The sequence below is a fragment of the Epinephelus fuscoguttatus genome, linkage group LG5, assembly GCF_011397635.1.
Source record: "Epinephelus fuscoguttatus linkage group LG5, E.fuscoguttatus.final_Chr_v1".
Lineage (NCBI taxonomy): Eukaryota > Metazoa > Chordata > Actinopteri > Perciformes > Serranidae > Epinephelus > Epinephelus fuscoguttatus.
The window spans coordinates 8,171,735-8,198,362 of NC_064756.1; the positions used below are offsets into that span (position 1 = coordinate 8,171,735).

The 26,628-nt window shown below is 42.1% G+C and overlaps 3 protein-coding genes across 3 annotated transcripts; 1 reads left to right on the forward strand and 2 right to left on the reverse strand.

Annotated features, from left to right (window-relative positions):
• Positions 1-286: 286 nt before the first annotated feature.
• On the reverse strand, positions 287-3,274 carry her13 (hairy-related 13). The gene is made up of 4 exons (XM_049576461.1): positions 2,760-3,274; positions 2,450-2,536; positions 2,289-2,370; positions 287-1,535 (listed from the first exon to the last, which is right to left on the reverse strand). The coding sequence occupies exons 1-4, from the start codon at positions 2,844-2,846 to the stop codon at positions 1,069-1,071; spliced, it is 723 nt and encodes a 240-aa protein (XP_049432418.1). The 5' UTR covers positions 2,847-3,274; the 3' UTR covers positions 287-1,068.
• Positions 3,275-7,066: 3,792 nt separating this feature from the next.
• Positions 7,067-11,827, reverse strand: her8.2 (hairy-related 8.2). Its single transcript, XM_049577457.1, has 6 exons — positions 11,683-11,827; positions 10,126-10,243; positions 8,580-8,858; positions 8,351-8,446; positions 8,182-8,260; positions 7,067-7,767 (listed from the first exon to the last, which is right to left on the reverse strand). Exons 3-6 carry the CDS (start codon positions 8,640-8,642, stop codon positions 7,397-7,399), a joined length of 609 nt encoding a protein of 202 aa, XP_049433414.1. The 5' UTR covers positions 8,643-8,858; positions 10,126-10,243; positions 11,683-11,827; the 3' UTR covers positions 7,067-7,396.
• Positions 11,828-16,604: 4,777 nt separating this feature from the next.
• On the forward strand, positions 16,605-22,002 carry LOC125889433 (keratin, type II cytoskeletal 8-like). The gene is made up of 9 exons (XM_049577456.1): positions 16,605-17,101; positions 17,702-17,910; positions 18,016-18,076; positions 18,187-18,282; positions 19,710-19,874; positions 19,994-20,119; positions 20,267-20,487; positions 20,612-20,665; positions 20,842-22,002. The coding sequence occupies exons 1-9, from the start codon at positions 16,667-16,669 to the stop codon at positions 20,957-20,959; spliced, it is 1,485 nt and encodes a 494-aa protein (XP_049433413.1). The 5' UTR covers positions 16,605-16,666; the 3' UTR covers positions 20,960-22,002.
• The last annotated feature ends 4,626 nt before the right edge of the window (positions 22,003-26,628 follow it).

A 26,628-nucleotide genomic window follows, 5' to 3' on the forward strand; every position in this document is an offset into this window, starting at 1 on the left:
CCATGCAATCAAAGACCCAAATTACTTCCCACAAATTAGCCTGGAGTGCTAAGATTACAGCAACAAAAATTAATTTTCTTAAAGTAAACATCTCATTCATTTTCCTGGAGAAAAATGCCTTACCCATATTTTTATATTTTAAATTGTATTTGATGTTTATGCTGCTTCCTGTTGTAATACTCTCGGTCATTGAGTCAGACAACCGCTTTTCAGTTACAGTATTTTATTTATCAAAATCAGACATTTTACTGACATTTCTAAACATCATTACAACAATAAAGTGGTCGTTCTTAAGGAGGCTACTGGTCCGATAAACTACAGGCCTTTATGAAATACAATAGAAATATTTATATTAATCAGAGGCATTGCCAAACTTCTCGATTTCTAAAAGAGCTTTTCTCCACATACAAATCCTATATACACTGAGTTACTGACACAAGAAAAGTGTGAACTGTTCCTCGTCTGTCCTTTGTTGGGTTATAAGTGAATGTTTCTCGTCTTTCTCCAGGTGTAAAGAACAGTCACAACAGAGGACTCGAAGCCAGGGAGTCACTACTGAAAAGGAAAAGAGGGGGAGCGCTTTCAGGAGGCCCCGAGCTGGAGGGACCTTTAAAAGGAAGGGCCCCTCTAATGAGATAAAGGAAAACTCCACCCTTGGAACACTTTTCTGTGATATCCAAAGTACTTGAGCAGAGATCTTTAAACTTCTTCTTCACTGAGTGATTTCCTACATCCCCCAGAACACCAAGGAAAGGAGTCAAACATGTTGCTTCAGATGTCAGTGGAGAGAAAGGCCAACACCATGGTCCCTCCACAAAAGTGATGCCAGAGGACAGATTGGACTCTGAGGGTTTGATTATTGAAAATCAATGCGGGGAATCCAGAATAAAAATCCATGCATGTGGCCAGTTAACTGCAGAGGTAAATAAGTCCAGATATATTTCACCAACAAAAATGGTTATTTATGGAGTGCCATAGGGTGGAATTTTCCCTTTCAGTAAGAGGCCTGGTGTCACATCTTAAAAGAAAGCTGCTTCAACATATCCCAACTGCACTCCATCCACACCCCTACCAAGGTCTCCACATAGACCGAGGGTAGGTCATGGTGGGCATGCTCATCGCCTCCCTGCTCTCCAAGCCCTCGCTGGAGCTCTGGTTGTGCTCACTGTCGGTCTCGTCCAGGTCGGAGCACAGGTCCTCACTGGACGTGGTGGAGGGGGCCGGGGAGAGGGCTGAGGACGAGCCGCTGGATAGACTCCTCCCTCCAGGCGAAGCCAGGGTCGTGCAGAGCGTCTCGTCGCCTCCGTGCCAAGTGCTGCCGTTACTCCCAGAAGTGTCAGTGATTAGATCCATCAGCACATCCTGGAGGTGGTCCTCGTTCAGGGGCATACACTCCAGGAGATGGTTGAGGAGCTCCGCTGCCACTGTGGCATCTATGCCAGGACAGCTGGACACGAACATGTGGACCTCGTGCATGCACTGGATGTAGCCGGCTGCAAACCTCTCGCTGGCTTCTCGGTTGAGTGCGTCTGTTTCTAGGGAGGGAGACAGAAAGACTGTGAAGTGACTGCAGTGGCTGCTTTTTGTGTTGTGATCCCTGTGTTGTTTTCTCTTGTTATTTGATTGTGAGTCCTGATGAAGCAAAGTTATGCAGTGATTAAAGCTAAAAGAAGGTTAGACGAAGCTCTGAAGAAATTGCAAAACTTATGTTGCAGAAATGTGTGTCTTTTTCTGCTTTTCTCATCGATTAAACATCTCCTGAACCCTGAAATGTATCCTGTGACCCTGTGTGGGTGTTTTGACCCCCCAGGTTGGATGCCAGTGCTCTAAATTTCAGGTCGAACTTTGACCATGCATACACAATAACATCCCATGATCCAGGTTTGATGATTTCAGAAGCAAACTTTAGTCTGCAGGGAGTCAGATACTGAATTTTAAAATTACAGCCCCCAGAAGTACTTTGCAGGCCTCAGCAAGAGCATATAGATTTCATTCCATATGAAGGTACACATATGAAGCTGGGGCTGCGTTCCCCTAAAAGGACATTTTGAGCATCAAACAACTTATTGCACTCTAGAGAAATTTTATGCATCAATTTTCATCATTTCATGGTGAAAACGTTTTTCATTTGGTCAAAAATAAAAGTCCTCTTCAACTTTACAACTTTCATGATCTTGTCATGGGAATAAATGCCCCTGCTTTAAATATTGTGGGGGACGTGTCCCCTGTGCCCCCCCAAATCTACACCTTTGGATATACAAGTCTAAGTTGCACAGAGTCGTTCATACCTTGGGTTCGGTTCTTCAGTATGTCCTCCACTTTCTTCACGGTCATCTCAAGCACCTCTGCGTTCTCCATCTTGGAGTGAAACTGTGGAAACAACCAACAGACCATCAGAACCTAACTCTACCTCTGCATCACATGGACAGGTGAGCTGAGCTGTACTCACGTCTGTGTCTGCCAGTAAAGTCCGCAGCTCCTGCAGACTCTCATTGATGCGAGCTCGCCTCTTTTTCTCCACCAGAGGTTTCCTGGTCTGCAGGAACACAAAGATCACACTTCATTCAAGGGAGAGAAACTTAAAACTACTGTACATAAGTTGCAGAGACAATCGACTGTTTTAGCTTTAAACGTTCTTTCCATTAACTCTCATCAATTTGCAGCGACGTGATATGCATCGCAGACTGTCACCGGCGTGACAAGTGCGTCACAGCCAACTGTGTCCAGTCATTCCCTCAGCAGCTCCGCTGTATATCTACCTTTCTGTCCACTTTCTGAATCCCGTAGTAGGACTCATCCTCTTCCATATCCAGTCCGGTGTTGCTGGGCCGAGCCGAGGGGGCCATGTTGGTCGGATCGCCGCGTCTGTGGCTTCTCCCACTGCTGCGTCTCTCCGTCAGCAAAGGGGGCAGCTGGCAAACGGAACCGGTTACAGGAAGAAAAAAAAATCGACAAACTCACAGGCAAGGCGAGGCGCCCTCTGTTTATTGTGCAATCCTAGTGAGACGTGCTGCTGGCGCTGAGTGGCTGTTGTTAGTATTTATAGGGGCTTATTAACATGTGAATGGGGGCTGAGCTGCTCTCGCCGGGGGACAACAGAGCGCACACGGCCGGAGCCAATGAGCGCCCACTCCCTTTGTCTCCGGTCAGCCCCGGTCTGCGCCCCGAGGAGCTGGATGGGCTTTAATCAGACAGTTTGTTGGGTTAAGGGACCGACCGCCCTGTTTTTCCCCCTCTGTTGGCCCTTATTAACTATGTGTAGGCCTACATATATCCAAATGTACAAAATTAATAATCAAGCAGAATAAATAGGCTGTTAAATGATACAAAGCATTTGTCCTTTTTAATAAAACTATATGACAAATGATTGGATAACTGTTGTTCTTTTATTGAAGGGTAAGTTGTGATTTACATTCAGTAGCCTATAATTTGGTGACATTATTCAAAGTATTGCTCTGTATTTGTCCTTGCTGCGCAATTTTCTGACCACTTTGACGCGTCAGTGCATTCCAGTATTATTCTATGAGTGTCTCCTCATGTCTGTTTTTCTGCCCGACCCCATTCTCCGTTCTGCAGCCCTTTGTGTCCGAGCCTCAGTAGATTTACCCGGCTGTTTTGGCGGATGTAACGCGATGCCTTCAGTTGGCAGCTGCTGCTGCTGGCGGCCCCTCGGCCCAAACTGAATCAGCCGGGGGAATTAAGGGCCCTTCTCCAAAGAAAGCGACAGGTGTTGGCCTGCGCCTCGTTTGTTCTCCGTTTGTTTGGTGACTTCTGATTTGTGTGCAACTGAATTCTCACGTTGCCTGCTCCGCTGTGTGAGAGTTTAAAGCCTTATATCTGGTTGGTTTTGCTGACACCATTTATACCATCTTCATTGTGATGTGTGTATCAGCATGTGCATTTTAAAGATGTCATCCTTTAAGCAACATTAGGACTTCTTGGAGTTAGGCTAAATGATGCTGGTTCTTGCGGTATCATTATTGGACTTTTGGGGTTTGGATGTGATGGTTTAGTCCTTTGCGCACAATGTCTGTTTGTTTATGTCTAATAAGAGCGCTCAGCCCTCTGCCCTCGTTATTACACTTGTTTTGTTCACACCATTATCATGCAAATCACCCTCACAATAGAGCACTTCTGTCTGCTCACTGAAGGACCACGCAGGCATCTGTGCCACAGTCCAGGTAAATGCAATGGTGTGTTTTCAGGTGCACTTTTACGCACGGTATTTCCTCAATTGTGCAGCATTTCCGCAAAAAGCACCACTGAACTCCAGTGCACCAAATGAGGGAAGAGTTTCAGACCTTTTAAGTGGAGGGGTTTTGGCACCTCGCCACCCCCAGATCCCCGTTCCAGATCTTTAATGGTGTGGACTGTGGAGAGAGCAGCTGTCTCGGCTCGCTTTTGTTGCTGAGCTCCGCAGAGGGACCAGGCGTCTCTCTCTCTCTCTGTCTCTCTTCCTCTCTTCAGACCCGCCGCCTGGCTCCATGTGGCGGCCAGTCATAACGGTAATAATAGCGGGAGAATGGGCCATATGCACGTTTCTACTTTTCAGAGCCCAGTGATGAATTACAATGATGAATTACTTTCTTCAAACGTAGGCACCCGAGCACATCCTGACCCTGCTTTCTTTCTTGAATGCTCCTAAACCTCGCTGTGTTCCTTATCTGATTATCCAACTTATTTTTTTTACATGTATGTTTTTAATTTTGACAGTTTACCAGAGGCCATTAAACTGGGAAACCAGTGTCAGTGCCTCGACCACAAATACTAGGCATACATGAACAATCCAATCCCTAATAATTCATTAATTCATAATTAGCACCTCAGTGAAAATAATGTGTTGGCAGGCCATGAGTTCCCCCAAGTCATAAAAAGTCTCATTTACCTTGTGGTTTGACTTTAGTGACTCAGGTTTTGAGATTCCAGTCTCTGACATTTCTGTCACCACCCAAAATACAATGGAGGTGAATGGAGTTTAATTTGTGGCACTAAAAGCATCGCAAATGTGCCAGTAAGCTACAACAGTGTGGAGTTCATCCATCGTTCATTTTATTCAGTGTCAAAACAAAAACATCTTTTAGCACCACAAATGAATTCCATGACTGCACCTGTACAAACCTCAGCACACAAAACTGAAAACATGTTGCTTTATGAGTTGGGTGCACTAACCCTTTAATTAAAACTGTAGTTTTGGCCACTAGGGGGCAGGAAAAAAAACATTAAACTCTGACTTATAATCAGAATTTAATTAATATACATAACTTGTTGTGGCTAATGTGTAATTTAATTTAATTTAATTTAATTTTATTTTATTTTTAATATCATTTCATTTCATTTTATCTAATTGCATCTAATTTTATTTTATTTGATTTAATTATATCTACCCATGTTAAACCAGGTAAGTCCCACTGATATTAATGATCTCTTTTTCAAGGGAGACCTGACCAAGTCAGCAGCATAAGAAAAAATTACAGACAACCAACAATAACAACAGTAAAAAAAAAACAGAGAAGATATGCATTAACATGTAGAAATATTAAAATACTTACGCAACATGGAGGCTTCAAAGAAATACTTCCCCCATTAAATGACTATTTGTATATCAGTCACTCACTGTAGAGACTACTGTCAATGAGAAGATGCATTCAGTGGTGGTTTATTAAACAAACAGCTGGATAACCAAAGCAAAATGAGATGAAATATTACATGATGTGACATTACAGTCAACAGAAAATATCAGAGCCGAAAAACTCACTGTGTCTAAAAGCCACCACGCCAGTGAATGAACAGGTAATGATGTGAAACCACACCCCTGTGCCAATTACAACTACTATAATAATAAACAGAGGTTAAATACACATTCATTTTCACTAAAATTGTAATACTGAAAACACGTTGGTATTTACACTCTCATGAGCGAATGAATAGCACTCCAGGGCAAGTGCATACATTTGAACTCTGCTCAGTGTGATACAGAGCAGCCCAGACACACTATGCAAAGTGTTTTAGATTGTCAGATTTGAGAGAAAACACATGTGTTTGGGAAGCACTGGCCATGCAGCTGGATAAATGAGACTTGGAGTATACTGCATGAGTTGTGTGAGCGTTTGTTATCAGGTGTTTTGATATAGTTTTGCTGCTTTTAAATGTGGTCCCCATTTGCTTCAATTCATTAAGAGTTTCCTCTGGTTTTGGATTCTCCGTTCAGAGTTTTCTACACAAATTCACTGTAAACCATGGTGAATAACTGATATACAGATGATCATTTTGTGGGTGAAGTCTTCCTTTAAATAGCAACATCGCATTCATGGAGGACAGGCCAATAATAAAATAAAAGGTGGCTGAATTCTGTTAAGCTGCTTCGGCTGGCTTACTGTCACGACTTACTGGGACAGTTGAATGGAACACAACTGCCATTGATGTTTCAAGTAACACCTGTGCTTTTCCTGTTATGACAAATCAAAATGTGTAAAAGGCCCACATTCCTTTAGCTGTGCTCAGACTCCACTAAAATCACTAAACATTCTGGCATTTGTTGCAGGGCAGATATCTGAGTTTATGAACTAAAACATTTGCTGCTGCTGCTGGAACTGCGGTGACATTGACCTGTCCAGTTATTTCAGTTGCAGCCATTAAAACAATAAACTACAAGAGGCCTAAGAGACACACTGAGCTGCAGAATTGGGTCACAATTTCCTGTGTCACTGTGAGTGACCCATCTCACAGTCATTACATGACATTTAATTTAAAATGTATATTTAAAAATGATTAATGCAGCTCTAAAAATGTTCTGAAAAGGTAAGTCTGAAGGCTAACATCCTTTTCTTTCTTTTTTTTCATGTACTGTTGTTATAGGCCTCACTTGCCAATTATATTTCCACATCAATATTTGCATGATTATATTAGTAAATAATCTGATAATTGAACAGTTTGGCTCTCATATCCTGTCCCTCTGCACTACATGACCACATTCAAAACGTGATTAACATGAACAAGATTGTTCATAAAGCCAAATCAAATCTCAAGAGTGTACAATCAATTTTATTATTATTAATGTTTGGGTTAATTATACAGCAAAGGAGGAAGACATACAAATCTATGCAATACCATAAGCATAGCATCTACGAAGCAAACTCACGCCTTATAATATCAAATAAATAAAGCTGTTAATACAATAAATACATGAAAGATTAATAAGAGCCTTCTATAATGCAGGCTACGAGACGTCGACTTCTGAAGGGAAGTACTGAGAAAAGGTCTGTATAGAATCATTATAGCACACCTACAATAATAATCACTGGAACAAAACTGCCCCACGTTTGTCTTCTGAGCAGCATATCTATAAGATACATAACAGAGGATGGTCTAACAAAATGGAGAACTGAGATCCACCACTTCACCAGGGCCTCCACATCTCCAGCATCCCCAGGTGGGAGCTGTGGAGCGTTGGCCTCTCCTGGCGTCCAGCCAAATGGCAGGTGGGGCTCTCTCTCTGGAGCTGCCTCCCAGCGAGGGGCGCTCCTCTGAGGGGTGTGCAGGGGAGCCCCGTGCCCTGACCGGCTGGAGGAGGTGCATCATGTCTGGGTGAGGGCTGGAGGGGGCGCTCATCGGTGGACCTGGGCAGGGACTTGAGGAGGTGGTTGAGCAGGCGAGAGCCCAGCGTTTTGTCCATCCACTCGCAGGTGAGGAGCATGTTGTGGACTTCGTGCATGCACTGGATGTAGCCTGTGCTGTATTTCTGCTGGGCCTCCAGGCCTAATGTGGGGTCTGTGGGAGAGAGGGGAGGAGGTGTGAGGTTATAGCCCCCCCTGGTGGTGACAGCAGAACATACAGCCAGTAAAACAGCATCAACTGTTGCTTCTTTCCCAGGAAGCTGCTCAGGGATACTTTATATTTGACAGCACAATTTCATTTAACAATTAAAACCAGATTATAACTCTCCTCTAATCACAACTTTACATCTGAATACATTTTGCTGCTGGATATATCTAACACTTTGCTGATGTTGCCTCTCTGCTGCTTCAACTAGGAATCAATTTCTGACCCTAGGATTAACATGATTAATTTAAATAACAGCCAGTATTACAGGGATCAGTACACACTAGAATCCTCAGTCATTTTTCATTACACCCCCACACATGTGACTCATAAAGACAAGTGCACAGGGGCCACGTTTCTTACCGTTGAGTTTACTACTCTGGATGTTTTGCAGATGCTTCACAGTCATCTCTAGAATATCAGCCTTCTCCAGTTTGGATTGCTGTTGAGAGATGAGCAGCCTTTAAGTTAACTTGCTTCAGCCCACATTGTTTATTTGTAGAGGATGTGAAACACGTGAGGAGATACTCACATCCAGTCTGAACGCCCCGATCACAGTTTCTTTCAGCTGATCCAAACAATTGTTTATCCTCTCTCGGCGCTTCCTCTCAATGAGCGGCTTCCTCAGCTGTAAAGAATGAAAAATAACGTCGGTTAAAAGAAGCCAGGATGGTGAGGACACCACGCTGGAGCGCAGAGGACAAAGTGTGGCCCTCACTGTGTGTCCTAAAAAGAGAAATCGATCAATCCGTGTAAAATACCTTTCTCTCCTCCTTGGCACTGGGATGTTTCCCCACGTTGTGCGCCACGGATGAAGCAGTCATGTTTTTCCTCGGGTGCCTGTGCGCTTGTGCCTCCTCTGTCCTCTGGATCTCAGCGCGTCTCTAGGGCCCTCGGCGCGGCGCGGCCCTCTTATTTATCGGGCGCAATTAGCATGTGAATGCTCCCAACTCTTTGGCTGCGGGATTTTCCCACACACGGGGTCCCATCAGTCAAGACTGACAGGTCACTGGCTCCATTCAATAACCGAGAGACCCGGCCTAGAAAGGAAAAAAAAAACAACTCACAAGCGACAGATGTCCAGCCTGAAACCATGCACCCCCACCCTCCGCGCTCCACCCAACAAAAAAACTGCAGTTTCCTCTTCTCCCAGGGATGAACAAGAGTGTGCAGTTACCGTGCTGTACTCCGGGGAGCCCCTCGCCTATTCTTCTCAGGAGCAACATTACACTACCTGCAAAAAGGCCAAACCTATTCCCTCAAAGCTCACAGGGAAACACAATGGACTGACAAATCACTTGAGAATATGTCTGCCCCTATAGCCTGCAGGGTGCAGAGCAGGGTGCATGTGCAGAAGATGCTTCACATATAAAATGAAATTATAAAACTATATAATAGGGTGTAAATACTTAATGCATGACTGATTAATTAATGGACCAATTAAGGCATATTAGTTAACACTTTATTTGTAGCCTACATTAATTTAAAGGAGACCAAATTAGGATTCCAGCGCCACATGTGTTCATTTCAGACCCCTGCATCTCCACAGCCTATTTTCATAGAAATATTGAGCCTTTTTTCATGATAGGCCTATATCCTGCATACATTCATGAATTCAATCGTCATGAGTCATGCTTAAGTTAAGTTTTAATAAAGGAAGGTTTGAGGGAGAGTCAAGATATCACAGAAATCTAAAATTCTTCCCCAAAAACATCTTCCACTGCAGCCTGTTTGGCTTTGATCACTCTCCGTGTTTTCAAATCAGACATCTGCTCTTAACTGTTAGCCAGCAGATGTCAGATTGACCAGATGTCCCCCCACCTTAGGTCCCTCAAAGCGCGCGGGCCCCTGTTTTGAGAGCCACGCGACTGCCAGGCGAATGCCGGGTCGTGGGAACCGGAGCCGAACAAAGGCCGCTCTTCATTCAAACCTAATCAGCATGAAGAGTATAATAACCTCCGGAGAGGGTGGACAGTCCGGCCGCGGAGGAGGAGGAGGAGGAGGAGGAGGAGGAGGAAGAGGAGGACGCTTTGGCAGGTGACCAGTGGATGACCAGTGCTGCAGGTGTAAAGGAGAGAAACCGAGCCAGTGCTACAGAGGCAGCCAACGCAATTAATTACATCAGAATGTCAATTAGGCCTGTTTGAATACCCCCGATGTTTAAAGGAAATAACGTCAACCTTCTTTTAGTTGTTGTTGCCATGGGAAACAGCATTAACTTTATCTAGCCTATAAAAAATATCACGGTTCTTCAAGAATTAGGGGTGATTGGGGCATCAGGTTTAATGGAGGGTTTTATTTTCTTACCACGTCGCCTTCATCTTTGTGAACATTTGTACTTGTGCAGTGGTGTGTCCGTGTCTCTCTGCAGTTACACCTCCACAACACTAGTGGGCGGTGGAGGTTTCCGTGAAGTGCTGTAAAGCTTAGCCGATTCAAAACACACATTAAACACACATTAAACATGGCTTAATAGAGACAGTTTCAAACACAAGTACACAAATCAGCTTCACTATAACTCGCAGCATTCACAGACAAACACTTATCTTTATCTGGACACATTTTCCCCACAAATATAACATGCTAAGATTATTAGCACAAGCCTATGGCATTTTAAATTGTTGGCTACAAATTAGCCTAGCAACTGGCAAGCTTTTTCTCTTCTCATGTAAAACCAGGGACAACAGCAACATTAACAGGTACCTGTGCACAATTTGGCTCCATTACAACTCACAAGGTTCACTGACAAAACAACTGTCTTGTAGTAAACACGTTTTCCAAACAAATAGAACAGGCTAACGTTACTAGCACAACCCTATGGCATCTTATATTGTATAGATTAGCCTAGCGACAAGCGGAGATTTCCTCTGCTTATATGAAGCCAGAATAAATCTCGAAAGATAAATAGCCTAACATACAAGAATTAAATTGCTATTTTTGTGGAGGCTGTATTGTATACACAATTTATTGTTTCTTATCTGTGAAATGAAAGTAGTTAAATGACAGCTTTGTTTCCACTGAGGGAAATGGTTTGAGCTTACAAAAACAGACAGGAGGTCTGTGTCACCGTGACAAGTAGCTAGTTACAATTCTGGGGAGGTGCACGTCAGGCTACAGCGTAGAACTACGACGTGGAGCTTATGCCATAGCTGTGGCGTCAATTCAATGCATAAGTAGGCTATAAAGTCCCTGTTAGCCTTGACTGTCACAGCTCAAGTTTCTTAGGTTATGTTTTTTTTTTTTTTATTTCATTCCTGTTGTTCCCAGTTGTACTTTGAAACTCACATGTCCTCTCATTTCAGATCACTTCACTTCCTGTCCCTGTGTGTTTTCCCTCCTTTCTGATGACGTCACCTGTGTCTGATTGTCTGTCCCGCCCTGATTAGCCTCACCTGTGTCTCGTTATCCTTCCCCTCACCAGAGTATTTAATGTGTGTCTGGTTTTCTTTCAGCGCCAGTTTGTCTTAGCGCCTTGTGTGTCTAGCATTTGGGCCATTAGTTTCCCTTTGTCCTTGTTTTTTTGTAGCCTATTTAGCTTGTTGATTGACTCTGATTCTGCCCCATCTCTGCTGGATTTGTTTACCATCACTGATAGAGTATCCAGAGTTGTGCATTTGAGTCCACTCTCACCTGGTACACCCATTGTTACACTGACCTCTTTACCCAACCCTATCTTATCCTGATTGGCATTATTACCCTCAATTAAAAGTGTTCTTTTTTTTTTCCTCAATTCAAACATTTGTCGTAGCACTGTTAAGATGTGTTTATAAGTTCATTTTATGCCAACATATTCCTGTGTCACTTAGCCTAATTTGTGTAGGGGCTCGAGTTCTGTGGTCATAATGGACAGGATTTTGTTTTTACCTTTTGCTGTCAGAGTTGTCAGGAATAAACAGAGATCGCCTCCTAAGATATCCATGGTCTGGGCCTCTCAACACAATGCAGACAGCACTAGAGTCCATAATGATGAACAGGAAAAGAAAAGTGTGCATGTGAAATTATATCAAACAATGAAATAAACTGTGCAATAAATATGCTTACACATATGCTAAGACGTGTTGTCCCAATCACCCAAATGGTACAAAAAAGAGGTCACTTTACTTACAGAGTGAAAAAAAATTTCACTCTGTTTTATTGCGCCATAAAAAGGTCAGAATCAAAGGTGTGTTAGTGAGTCATGGATTGGGGGGAGTGGGGAGATTGGGGGGTCCACAGGTCCCCCTGCATACACACACACACACACACACACACACACACACACACACACACACACACACACAGACACAGGACTTAGATCTTTTTTTTTTACTATGGGTATTATTCAGCTTTTCAACGACATTCATACCTGTTAAACCTATTCCCACGTTTCCAACTACTCCATTACTTACATTTCAGCATTCACACCCCAAATTTCTTCAGAAATTGCATTCCTCTCTTGTTGCACCCCGAAGGTGTGGCAAAAATGCACGTCTTAACACAAAAAGCACAATATTTAAGGTCCACCCCAAAACAGTGGTTTGCAGTTCACTTCAGGCAATAGTGCATTTCTCAGGAAACACTGTTACCTATCTGACAGGTTGAGTCTGAGGCTGAGACAATTTACCTGCCTGCAAGTGCACATCCCGAGTTCCAAGTAATTGGAGGGGACATCCACTGCTCTGCCAAACCTCTCTCTCTCTCTGCTCCCCCTTTTCTGTGTGAATCCTTCAGCCGTCTTCTTGGACCTAAGGGAGCACATCATGTTGGTTTTGTCAGGATTCAGTACAAGTCTCACAAAGACTTCTCTGAACAACAATAAAAGCAGATTGCAGTTTCTCAGTCACACAGGCTAAAGATGAGTCACAAATAATGATGTCACACACATGGAAATGAAATTTTGAATTGATAAAATTGCTAATAAAATAGGTCTCAGTAGAGAGCCTGGCAGGACACCATTTTGTATTTTCAAAAAGCAAGAAAATACACCACCAACTTGAACACTTTGCGTTCCCTCGCTCGAGTAGTTTTCAAACCACTGATCAGTTTTTGAGGACAGCCCTATGTTAACCAGCCGCGGTAAGAAAACAGAGAGGTCAACTGCATCAAAAAGTTAGAAAACTCTACAAAAAGGTGCAGCACAGCAATTCTAAATTAAAATGTCACCAGTCATATCATGTGAGATCAAATATAATCCTTTACCAGATTTGGAGCCTATCCCAGCTGACATTGGGTGAGAGGCAGGGTACACCCTGGACAGGTCCCCAGACCATCACAGGGCTGACATGTAGAGCAACCATTCACACTCACATTCACACCTGCGGACAATTTAGAGTCACCAATTAACCTGTATGTCTTTGGACTGTGGAAGGAAGCCGGAGACAACCCACAGTGACATAGTGAGAACATGCAAACTCCACATAGAAGGGCTCCCCCACCCCAGAGTTCAAACCAGGAACCCTCTTGCTGCATTGTTGAGGCCTAGTTCCCCAAAGCATGACTCGATCTCATTGCCTTTTGTACGGTACAATGGCCAACAAGGACAAATACAGCACAGCACAGCAACCCAAAATGTTTCCATTAGGAGAAACATGCTGCAGCTTCAGAAATTACGCCACTTCAAAAAGGCCTGGAGAACTTCTGGACCTGCAGCATGTTTTTGTTGCATTTGTTTTGAGTGTTTTTTCTTTGCATCGCTTCATTATTTACTGTGTGTTTGTTGTGAAGTTATTTATTTTTCATCTGCAGCATGTTTTTGTTGCATTTGTTTTGAGTGTTTTTTCTTTGCATCGCTTCATTATTTACTGTGTGTTTGTTGTGAAGTTATTTATTTTTCATCTGCAGCATGTTTCTGTTGTGTTGGATTTTTGTATGTGTTTTTGAATTGGCATCGCTTCAGAAGCTGCAGTGTGTTTCTCCTAATGGAAATGTTTTGGGCCGATGTGACACATTTGCCCTTGTCTGACACTGTAGCCATGGGACCAAAGGCAAAGAGTACCAAGTGCTCTGTAGGTATAAAAAAAAATGCCATAGGTGATTGCCAAATTTCATAGGTATATAGTAGATGGTTGAGTTACACAATCAGTTCATGGTGTAGATAGATTCTTGTGTATGAAATGAATCTAAATCCCATCACATTAACTGAAACAAATCAGACCTGCCAGGTCTGAAAACACCCACGCTGTGCTCAGCACCAGCCGACACATGCAGGGCTGGCACAACACTCTGACTCCATATACAGTCCCATGTTACATGTACTACACAGGCTTTATATTAATGCCCCATATGTTCTGTTCTCTGCTACAGATAGTTCAAACTCCTTTTAGCTTTCTGTCAGTCTATTGTTTTCCTGCTTATTGGTATAAGAATGTTTGAGAAAATGACACAATGTGCCTGATTTTGGATAGCAAAAGCTGTATCCACTTTTATGCTCAAGTGCCTCAATTTGTTTGAGCATTCACTAACCTATAAGCATATGGTGCAAACATTCATGTCTTCAGGAATCAGTGCACACATGTTTGAAATGAATTTACATGCTTGCACTCAAACGTATGTTTGGTCAGAATGTGTTTTGCAAATCCAGTGAGATTTTACCAGTTTAAACTTATATGCCCATTGAGATTCAAATTTATTTTGCAAGGGAGTCCTGGTCAAAACAACAGCATGAAAAGTCTCACATGACAGAACAAACACAACAGCAAAAAGTTAAAACAAAAAACAAAAAACAAACATTTAGTAACTCGATATGTGCATTCACTTGTCAAACTAGCTCTACGACACTTGTCGTTCTGATAACTGCAATGAGTGCACGGAAACCTGAATCAGAGACAAACCACAGCGCAACATGGTACACTGAATCTAAGATTTTCGAGTAGGACCAATTTGCATTATAAAATATCTTCATAATCATTTGAACCATTTTTTTCCTTGCACCAAACAACAAACACCAACTGTTTGTATAATATAAACCCAACATCACCCTGAGTGTTTTTCATAAGACACTCAAAATGGTGTTTAAAGGACAGATTGTCTTGCAGGAAAAAACCCGAGACCTGTTCAATCACCTTATTACTGAAACTAACAATCTGAAATACATCATCACTCATATGCAGACAAAATGTCCACATACATGTTTATAGCTTTTCTATATGGGTAATCTTAATAGTGTGTGCTTCAAGTTGTAGACACATAAATCTTCCGTGTTACAGTACAGAAGTCTTGCAGGACAGTGTCAACATGACAGCTGTTCAAGGTTTCTGCGTAAGATGAGGTCATGCTGTAACCCTTACTTTCTCCCCTGTTGCTGATCAGTTGATCAACCTCATGCAGTTTTGGACTTTTTTTTTTAACAGTTGAGGCTTTTTTCCCAAATTGTTTACTACATTTGAGTTGCTGTCAAACTTGCTGTGAAACTATCATCTTAGGTCCACCCCAAAACAGTGGTTTGCAGTTCACTTCAGGCAATAGTGCAATTCTTAGGAAACACTATGGACACACTGTTACCTGTCTGACAGGCTGAGTCTGAGGCTGAGATGAGTTCCAAGCAATTGGAAGATGGAGAGGAGGTGGAGCTCACTGGGACATCCACTGCTCTGTCAAACCTCTCTCTCTCTGCTCCCCCTTTTCTGTGTGAATCCTTCAGCCGTCTTCTTCGACCTAAGGGAGCACATCATGTTAGTTTTGTCAGGATTCAGTACCAGCCTCATAAAGACTCCTCTGAACAACAATTAAAGCAGATTGCAGTTTCTCAGTCACACAGGCTAAAGATGAGTCACAAATGATGATGTCACACACATGGAAATGAAATTTTGAATTGATAAAATTGCTAATAAAATAGGTCTCAGCAGAGAGCCTGGCAGGACACCATTTTGTATTTTCAAAAAGCAAGAAAATACACCACCAGCTTGGACACTTTGCGTTCCCTCGCTCGAGTAGTTTTCAAACCACTGATCAGTTTTTGAGGACAGCCCTGTGTTAACCAGCCGCGGTAAGAAAACACAGAGGTCAACTGCGTCAAAAAGTTAGAAAACTCTACGAAAAGGTGCAGCACAGCAATTCTAAATTAAAATGTCACCAGTCATATCATGCGAGATCAAATACAATCCTTGGAGATTTGGAGCCTATCCCAGCTGACACTGGGTGGGAGGCAGGGTTCACCCTGGACAGGTCCCCAGACTATCACAGGGCTGACACGTAGAGACAGACAACCATTCACACTCACATTCACACCTACGGACAATTTAGAGTCACCGATTAACCTGCATGTGTTTGGACTGTGGGAGGAAGCCGGAGACAACCCACAGTGACACAGTGAGAACATGCAAACTCCACATAGAAGGGCTCCCCCACCCCAGAGTTCGAACCAGGAGCCCTCTTGCTGCACTGTTGAGGCCTAGTTCCCCAAAGCATGACTGGATCTCATTGCCTTTTGTATGGTACAATGGCCAACAAGGACAAATGCAGCACAGCAACCCAAAATGTTTCCATTTGGAAAAACATGCTGCAGCTTCAGAAATTACACCAATTAAAAAAAAAACAAAACTGGAGAACCTGGAGAACATGTTTTTGTTGTCTTTTCTCACGTTACCCCTGGCTGTGATGCCATTAACAATGACAGCACCTGGGTGTGTGCAAGTGCACCTCCCAAGTTCCAAGTAACTGAAGAATGTTTGGGGGGGGGGGGTAAGATTAGGTGGAGCTCATTGGGGCCTCCTCCAAAGTTGAAGGCAGATAAAAATCCATCACGGACAGGGAGAAGTCACTTATTGGGACTTGGCTCTCCTCTAAGTGCGCTCCACTGCTCTGCCAAACCTCTCTCTCTGCTTCCCCTTCTCTCTGTGAAACTTCTCTTTCAGAGGAAACAACACCAGCCATGGAAATTGTGCCTCAGAGTATGTTACGACCTTCGCGCCCACAAGCTCCGTACACTGATCATCGTTTCTCAGGACCTCTTATCAGCAGCGGGTCATGCAGAATATCAAACACGTCAGTCCGTGGTCTTGCCAGTAGTATTGCTGGTGGTAGTAATCTCAGAATCTCTAGTGGAGGTAGTCTCAGAGCCTTTAATGGAGGTAGTCTCAGAGCCTTTAGTGGAGGTAGTCTCAGAGCCTCTAGTGGAGGTGGTTTCAGAAGTGGTTTTGGTCCTGCCACAGGTTTTGCAGCGCAACAAATCACAGCTGTAACAGCCAACCAGAGCCTACTGACCCCTCTGGAACTTACGATCGACCCAAACATCCAGACTGTCCGTACACAGGAGAAAGAGCAGATCAAGACTCTCAACAACCGCTTCGCTTCGTTAATTGACAACGTGAGTAGCTCTTTTCTGTATATCAACATCCCACACCATTTCAGTGTGTTTGTGCTTTTGAGAAAACAACTCTGATTTGGTTAAACAACAGATTGTAACATAAATGAATATGAAATATTAGTAATAGATAGTGGATGCACTGTAAACAGTAGAGTTCATTGGCTTGTACAAAGGTGAATGGCTGCAACAGACCACCTGAGCTCAATGAATATTACATAGCAACCACAAAGCAGTTACGCTTATGGCGCACAAATGGCCAACAGCGGCCCTGGATCTGATCAAAAGAAATGTTATGGAGCGTTCCATGCGGTAGTAATATTGCAATGGTAATGAGGCTGAAGAAGAAGCTTTCTCTCAGTTGCTGATGTGTTTTGTGATATATTTGCCTTTTTTTATTTGTGGTTTGCTGAAAGGGAGAAAATGAAAAGAGGCATCAGCAAGCACCAAATCTTCTGATGTGGATTATTACCAGTTTTTAATATAGTCTTATTATTTAATTAATTACACAGTCATTCAATGTGGTTTGAAGTCATATTCAAAGTAATACCTCTCCCCCAAGTGAGACTGGATCTAAAAATGCTGAATGATTTTACCTTTAAGGTTCGCCTTCTGGAGCAGCAGAACAAAATACTGGAGACTAAGTGGAGCCTGATGCAGGAGCAGACGGCCCGCCCCTCCAACACTGAAGCCATGTTCGAGGCTTACATCATGAACCTGCGCAGACATCTGGACGGGCTCGGCAGGGAGAAAATAAAGCTGGATGGAGAGCTGCAGCACGTGCAGGGACAGGTGGAAGACTTCAAGACAAAGTGAGTCCATACTAGCCCAGGAAACCAACAACAGCTACAGACCTACAGTAGCTGATATCCATAGACATTTTCCATCAGCTAATCTTTCCACTGTTTGTGTGGCAGGTATGAAGATGAAATCAACAAGCGTGCCACTAAGGAGAATGAGTTTGTGCTCCTGAAGAAGGTAAGAGTTGGCCTGTGATTAAAGAACCTGTCACTTCACCATTTCATTAACAACAGTGGGATTAATTAATGTTTTTCCTCTGACACTGTTTTCTTCCTCTCTACATACAGGCTGTGGATGAAGCCTACATGAACAGGACTGAGCCTGAAGCCAAGGCAGATTCCCTCCAGGATGAGATTAACTTCCTCAAAGCTGTTTATGATGCAGTAAGAAAAACGAACCACGCCAAATTGCCTCATTCCTATCATTTCTGTTTCTTTGCTCCTTTATTTAGGGGAACACTTTTACCTAACATTGAAGGTGTATTTGTGGCAAAAACTCGTGACATTTGGAGATTTCTCTAAGAATTGCATTTTCCGCAATTGGATGGCGAGCACTTCTTTTCTGGAAAATGATGAGAAACCTGCTTATTGTCAATACACCCATTTAAAGGGATAGTGCACCCAAAAATGAAAATTCAGCCATTATCTACTCATCCATATGCCGAGGGAGGCTCAGGTGAAGTTTTAGAGTCCTCACATCACTTGCAGAGATCCCAATGGAGAGGGGGTAGCAACACAACTCCAAGTGTCCTGAAACCCCGACATAAAAACATCAAACATCATTTGAACTCTGTTTTTAGCCTCATTGTAGCCTATAGCCCTCACTGCCTCTCTGTGCACCGCGCTCACGTGTATGCACTTGTGCGAGACCATGAGACATGGGCACTGCCGAGTTCAAATGACGTTTTTCCAAACAACTTTTTATGTCAGGGCTTCAGGACACTTGGATCACTACGGACGAGCAGTATGGAGATATTTTGTGGTTTCAATTATGTGTTTTTTGGACGTTTGAATCTGGGGTGCCGTCAGCCTCCATTAGGTGGAGTTGTGTTGCTACCCCCTCTCCCCTTGGATCTCTGCAAATGTTGTGAGGACTCTAAAACTTCACCTGAGCCTCCCTCGGCATATGGGTGAGTAGATAATGGCTGAATTTTCATTTTTGGGTGCACTATCCCTTTAAGCCATACATTCTCTGAATGCCTGAAGTCTCTAGTTTGTGGTTGCAAAACTTCATGAGGTTGTGATAATCCTACTACTATGGCAGCTATCATCATCAAATATAAACAGAGTTGGGCTCAATAAATCTACAAGAGTCTCAGTTTTCCAGTCATACCCAATTTATGCAATTCCAATACTGTTTAGGGACTCTAGTATGCCGAACTATTGAAATAGAATAGCCAAAAATAAGACATTTGTACTGCATGAGAAAAATGGCATCGCTTTTGCCCCAAATTCCATGGGAGTAGCACAAAGTGGGCATGACTTTAGAAGGGAGACTCGTGGGTACCCACAGAGCTCATTTTCATTCAGGCATCTTGCAGTGAGGGGTCAAGGGACCCCTGTGAATATGGCCATGGTTTTCCCTCGTCAAAATTTAACCTAAGTTTAGAGCATTACTCAATCCCTTACTGACCAGATAACAAGACACGGTTGGTACCCACTACAGCCTCTAGAAGACTGTAATGTCAGCTGAGGATGCCTAGGAGAGTGGAGGAGGTTAAATGGCATAATGTGGGCACAGATACAGAATAGAAATAGATATTAAACATCTAATTTCATTTTTTTAAATGACATATTTCTCTCTTTTGCAGGAACTGCAGCACTTTCAACAACAGTGTAAGAACACTGAAGCCACTGTGATAATGAACAACAGCCGAAAACTGGACATGGACGCCATTGTGGCTGAGGTCAAGGCTCAGTATCAGGCCATCGCGGACCGCAGCCGTGCTGAAATTGAATTATGCTATAAGCAGAAGGTAGATAGAGAGAGAAAACAATCTCATCACGACACACACGTCCTGCAATGTCAAATAAAAGGGGAGAGGTCGGTCTGTGGAATCTGCAATAACAATTATTTTTAATCTTATTCCTTCAGTTCGAGGAGATGAAGACCAGTGCAGACCAGACTGGAGATGACCTCCGCAGATCTAAGCAAGAGATTTCTGAACACAACCGCCTGATCAGCCGCCTCCAGAGTGAGATTGAGGCAATTAAAGGACAGGTAAGGTCACAGTTACATCATTTACACACTCACACACACACACACACACACACACACACACACGCACATATATATGATCATGTAGAGGGCATTTTGACATTGACAAATATCACTAATGAAACTTGTGCTAACTTTACAATCTCTCAGTGTGCCAACCTGGATGTCCAGATCACTGAGGCTGAGGAGTGCGGAGAGCTGGCTGTGAAAGATGCCAAGGCCAGCATAAAGGACTTGGAGGTGGCCCTGCAGAAAGCCAAAGAGAGCATGGCCTGCCAGGTCTGCGAGTACCAGCAGCTCATGAACATCAAACTGGCTCTGGACATTGAGATTGCCACCTACAGGAAGCTTCTGGAGGAAGAGGAACTTAGGTAAATCTTAGTTACTTTGGGTTCACAAGGTGTCTAATATTCTGAAGCACTTACTGATTGCATTTCATCACATCATGCAGGCAGCAACATTAGCAGCTAATATTGCTTATTTATCTTTTTGCAGACTTGAAGGTGGGGGAGGAGAGGCAACTGTCCGCATAGAGTGTCAGCAGCAGCGGTACGTATTGACACATATCTGTACAATTCAAGTCATTTCTACACAAGTTCATGAAAATATGAAATTAAATAAAAATGAAATGAAAACCATCAGTAAAGCTATCAGTGTGGTTGTTACGTTTGAACGGAAATTCCTGCCATCTCATCTGAAAAAGTCTTATTTTCATCATCCGGTAGTGGCGGTTACAGTGGCTTTGACAGCATCACGGCCAGGAGCGGTGGCAGCAGCAACGCCTTTGACGAGGCCACGTCAGCCACTAACGGGCCCTATGACAGCATCACAGTCACCTCCTGAAGAACAACCAGCAGCTCTATCCTCACTTTCTATAAACAGCAGTTGTCTTTCTCTCCATTGTCCTCCATCCCTCATTTCATTCTCCTTCTCTTGTCCCTCCCCTCTCCCTGAAAACCACTCAAAGCTTCCATAAATCCCCTCACCGCATCCTCAGAAACATTTGCCTTTAATAATTTTAAGCTGTCAGATCCATGTAATAATGCAGCTTTCTTTGGAATTACTGTGCTAATGCAACTTTTTGGCAGCACAAGTAGAAGCAGAGAAAATATTAGAACAGAAACAACGAGCAGCAGAGATAACAGTCAGCCCTCTCTTCCTTTAATCAGTCAGCCTGATTGTCTTTTGGTTGCTGGATCTGCTGTCACGCAGACAATAGGATAGCCTAGTTGTAGTGTCATGGCAGAGAATCCTTATGGCAACAATCGCTGCACACAAAATGCCAATAGCAGTTCTTTGATATGCACAGAGGGAGGTCTGAATGTTGTGGTTGGTCTTGAATTTATAAAGCAAACATGGCATAACTCCTCTTTTCTGTAAAGTCTCTGCTGTTGTCTCACATCTGTCGTTTTGTTGTGCATTTTACCACCACCAGAAGCAGTCACATGTTACACTTTCATATTTGACTTTTGGGTACCTCTTTTTCTTTTGCTCTGAGAAAAAATGAGCTCTCCACTGGTGTTTTGATGCTCCTGTACCTCAATTTCCACTCTGAATAAAAAATAAACTGGGACATAAATGGAATAAATCTGATTTCATATTCAAACAATGCAAACACTGTAAGCAATATTACACAAGAGGGCGTAATCACGTCAGTCTGGCTCATAATGACAGTGAAGCCTTTGAGTTTAATATTGCAATTACACAACAGTTACCAACTAAATATAAGATACCATTAAAATGTACTCATATTGTGGGGCAATTCATTCTCATAATAAACACGTTTTGCTTATCTCTTATGGAAATGGGTTCTAACTAATGACTGGATACCAATCAGTCACGTCAGTAGACTGCTATGTAGCTAATAAAGCCTGGTCAACCATAAATCAACCATACGTGCTATAACTTCACAAGTTTCACCAAACTGTAGCCCCAATATTGTACTGAAGAAACTTTTGTACATTTAAACCTATTAAAAATTATGAAGTTCACCACTCTGGTTTTTTTTCAAAAACTGTAAAACTTCTTAAACCTATTTTGAATTAGCATTTTGAATTTTGCTTTAATGTGAACAATTGGAGTCAATGTAAAAATGGCAATTTTAAACATCAGTTTTTCACTTATGGAGCAAATCAATCATTGTTACAAACAAATTACCAACATCTCCATGCTGTCTAGATGCAATATGTGTATTTTCAGATTTTTGTCTAACTGAATTTTTTACAGTGGTTTCAAATCTGCTTTTCCATGCATGGATGGCTGCTAAACCTGGACGTCTGGCTTAGTCAGTTTGTGAAGCTACACATGAATTGTTACTGACTGATTAGCTCAGTGAGATAGAAATTGATTCTTAGTCTGAGAGGTTGTGAGTTCAAGCCTCAGCTGATGCAAAAGGCAGATTGTGTTGCTAAATTCCTAAATGTTAATTTAGTTTACTAAACTGAGCTTAAAATTTTGAGTCATGTTTCAGAAGGGGAGCCTTTTTGTGGCAGACTTTGCATGCTGGGCCTGGGAGAGAAGGCGTATTTTGTTTGGGACTGAGCAGTAAAATGACACATATTTTGGATTGATCACTGCAGCGATATTGTAATGGTGTCTTGTGAACCCATGAGGGCTAATCTTTGTGTGTATGACACAAAAATAAAGAAATAAAAAGGAAAGACAAAGAGCTGCTCCACCAATAAGATGACCCCAACAACCTAGCAACAGAGACGATTTCTAGTCCAATGGTTCCCAACTCGCCCAGCCATGGGCTCCAGATTTCTCTTTAGTACTTACTAGGTCCACACAGTTTAATATATTCAGCATCATACTTTGGTTTAGCCATGTAGTCCAGCTAGTTTGCTGTCTCTGTCAAGTAGCTGTCCCTTACTCACTCACTCTACAGCAGGAAATGGTACTTAGAAATAAAAGCTCTGTGCCAAAATGACATATTCTCACTCCGATCTTGTCACATATTGACATTTGGTTGTGGACTTTCCATGTCCAGATATGATGTGAAAGGTACCCTGGTTGTGCCATGTCAAGTTCTGCCTGTTACATACCATCTTCTTTCAAAATACACTTCTGTTTTCACAGGAAATGTACCATTTACATACAGTGTCTATCAAAATAAACGCACTACATCAGTACAACGCTGCAAACTGATGTTATTCTTTCCTTCAACAACTAATGCACACGGTTATGTTTAGGCAACAAAAGCACATGGTTGGGTTTAGGAAAAAAGGACAGGGTTTGGCTTTAATAATCTTACAGGATGCAAACGCAGGTCTGCCAGATGAAAGTCGGTGTTTGCTGGACCCATCCAATACCCCTCCCTCCTTACTTGGACTGTCACCACCTTAACTTTCGTTCTTGTCCCATTACGTTTCCCCCTGACACTACTGACGTTAAAGGACAGCTATTTTGGAGTGGGACCGGGCTGACCAGAAATTCACTGTACTTGAAAATAAAGTGTTTTAAAAAAAAAAATGATGATAATGTTGCATTTTAGTTTTGGTCGGGTTCCTGTTCACACTGACATTTTTCAGCCAAGAGGAGTTAACATGAAGTTCTACTGACTGACAGGTAACTCATTGATTGGATGGTTTTGGTGTTTGTCATCCTGCACCATGATTGCATCATCAGGATACTGCCTCAAAGAATTTTGCCAAGTTTGCAGTGGTGGAGGCAGGGCTGGATTACCCCACCAGAGGGCGCCAGAGCAAACATGAGTGTAAGGGTGAACCAATTGTGCCACCTCCTTAACTTCAATAAAAAATACAATTTTGATGAGTAATAATGGCAACAAACAATATACAAAAACAAAAATCAACAGCTGTCTGTCAACAATGGCTTGTCAAGTCATAATATTAGCAGACTGCCACAACTGATTTTCATACATGTCTCGAGTCAGCTATTTCTATGCACATATTATTTAAATAACGTGGTTTCGTTTGTGTTATATAACTCATCCCAACACATGGCATCTACACAGACAACTATGGTGCATCTCTTAAATGTGTGAAACCATGATTATGATTATCAAACAGCTGAGAGCTGAGAGAGCAGCATTGTTTTAGGACTAACAGGGTTGGAAGCTTATAAGAACATACTTTGATATAACCATACACTGCCTACATATTACAATTATCCTCTGGTCTGGTTTGGCAGAGACATTAATACTGTAAATTTATCTTAAAACTGTATGTGACTGTTTCATGTGGTGCATTACAAAACACTGTATGTTCAGTTTTGTTTTATACATTCAAATTTAGACTACATTTTGAAATATAAATTGATATTGACAGTGTTTTAGTGTTGAAGTATCTTTAACCAGCCAGTAAAAACAGCATGAGTGTGACCTCTAAATTTTGGACGGACACATTGCCTTTGAATCACACAGATGTATTTTTCAATACTTTGAGAAGCACAGATAAAAACTGACTTCCACAGTGTTGTGTTGGTAGGTACAGAGTCTCAGGCACAACTTCTGCCTTACAGAGAAAGCTTCAGAACCAGCTATCATCTGCAGAATATTCCCATAGATTTCAGCCTTTTGATGATATAAGATGTGTTCCTTAGAATAATCAGCCTTTCATGAACACTGTAGGATTTACCCAAATTATTATTATTTTCATTAAAGTTGTAGTGCAAAAAGTAAAAGTAGCCTATTCAATGCAGAAAACTGGCCCCTTTGAGTGTTCTTGTATTAGATATATTATTTGATTATACTGAAAGTAACATTTTACTATTGTAGTTGTTCGAGTTGTTAAATATTAAACTTACATCTGTCTGCAGAGTACCCATACCATTTAAACATGAATAGATATATCGTTCACAATATTTATTTCAATAGAAGAAGTCAGATGTTGCAACTGACCTAATTTGGGCACAGTTGCAACACGGCGCAGGGACGGTTGCAACATATTAAAAAAAAACATTAAATTTCACTGAATAACTTTTATCTTAGTACGTATGCTGAAAACATGCATTGCCATACAATAATCCCATGGTATTATTTGTTTAGCTTTATTATCAAATAACAGTTATTGAGTTTTGTTTGTGGACAACCTCTGTTAGTAACTCTCCTCCTCACTCTTGGCAAACAAGAAAAAATAAATTTCTGCTTTTGATTAATTTATTCAATGTATGACAAACAATAATGGCTCACTGTTTACTAATGGATCATTACAATAATAAGGTTACATTCATAGGAAATAAGAAAACAATCCCATTATTGTGTTAACTCCAATGATTGTGTAACTCACAATGACTTGTACATGTTAATACTGAAATACTGAATACATGAAAATACTGTTGTGTGGTCTGTTTTGACGTGGCTGTTTAGCTTAGGGATAGTTGCGACAACTTGTTGCAACTGTCCCCACCATTTTAAGTTTTGATTAAGTCATACAAAAGGTCAGGACAGTATGACAAAAACACACTTTCATACCTCTAAAACAATTGTTTGCACTAAACACAGCAGAGGATGTTTAATCTGTCTTCTGCATTTCTGGTGTGGTGGGGGTCTAACTGAGCATCTGTAGTATGAGTGTCATTATACTTGCATGTTTCTAATTGGAGAAATGAGACTTGTTGCAACAGTCCTCAGTATCCCCTACATTTACAATGCCTTCTATGTTCTCATCCATCAATTCCAGACTAGATCAGACTCTCCTTTAAGGTTCATCATCCAAAACTCTTAAGAAACTACAGTACATTCAGAATTCAGCTGTTCGTCTTCTCACACACTCCCGCACCCATGACCACATCACCCCCATCCTTCATACGCTACGTATCCACTTCAAGCTCCTCATCATCACCTATAGAGCCCTCCACAACGTGGCTGCCCCCTCCCTCTCTGAGCTCCACTGGCACCCTCCCTCCTGCACTCTCAGGTCTACTGATGCCAACCATGCTTTTTAAAGATATGGCAGCCTTTCACTGAGTAGCCTACATAGAAACATTACCTTTATCAATCGTGGAGTCACTGTAATCTCTGAACTGCCTCCACTGTAAGCTAATAGTAACGTCCAGGTACAATGGTTGAGATACCTTAGTGACAAGAGTGTCACAAAATAGATTGTTGTTTTTTTTGGCTCACTGTTTTTGTTAGATGTTTCTTTATATTGAAATATTTTTTTGAGGGGAATAGGTTGTGATGTTCACGCTACATTGAATACAGCAACAACAACAACAACAACAACAACAACAACAAAAAACAGCACACACATCGTCAAAATGTCCTTCTACTCCCATCTGCATTGTTTCCCTTTTTGTAGATTATTTCTTTTTTTCTTGTTTTGTTTTGTTGTTTTGTTCTATGTAGAGCATCATTCTATGCAGAAACACAAAATATAAATCCAAGGTACTACTATTATTATTATTAGTAGTAGAAGTAGTATTAGTATCTATAATTCAAGTTTTTATTGGTTTTAAAGGCTTGGTAAATGGCATACACATATTAATTTCTGGGCATACATGAATACAAGGTACATATTTTTTATAATATGGAGGTGGACTCCAGTGAA

Excerpts from the sequence above, each read along its gene's own strand:
- her13 (XM_049576461.1), bottom strand. The coding sequence starts at position 2,846 with ATGGCCCCCTCGGCTCGGCCCAGCAACACCGGACTGGATATGGAAGAG. Across the intron at positions 2,371-2,449 it reads CTTTACTGGCAGACACAGAC|TTTCACTCCAAGATGGAGAA; the intron begins GTGAGTACAGCT and ends TTGTTTCCACAG. Across the intron at positions 1,536-2,288 it reads ACTGAAGAACCGAACCCAAG|AAACAGACGCACTCAACCGA; the intron begins GTATGAACGACT and ends CTCCCTCCCTAG.
- her8.2 (XM_049577457.1), bottom strand. The coding sequence starts at position 8,642 with ATGACTGCTTCATCCGTGGCGCACAACGTGGGGAAACATCCCAGTGCC. Across the intron at positions 8,261-8,350 it reads TCGGGGCGTTCAGACTGGAT|CAATCCAAACTGGAGAAGGC; the intron begins GTGAGTATCTCC and ends ATCTCTCAACAG. Across the intron at positions 7,768-8,181 it reads CCAGAGTAGTAAACTCAACG|ACCCCACATTAGGCCTGGAG; the intron begins GTAAGAAACGTG and ends TCTCTCCCACAG.
- LOC125889433 (XM_049577456.1), top strand. The coding sequence starts at position 16,667 with ATGGAAATTGTGCCTCAGAGTATGTTACGACCTTCGCGCCCACAAGCT. Across the intron at positions 17,911-18,015 it reads GTGGAAGACTTCAAGACAAA|GTATGAAGATGAAATCAACA; the intron begins GTGAGTCCATAC and ends TTTGTGTGGCAG. Across the intron at positions 18,077-18,186 it reads AGTTTGTGCTCCTGAAGAAG|GCTGTGGATGAAGCCTACAT; the intron begins GTAAGAGTTGGC and ends CTCTACATACAG.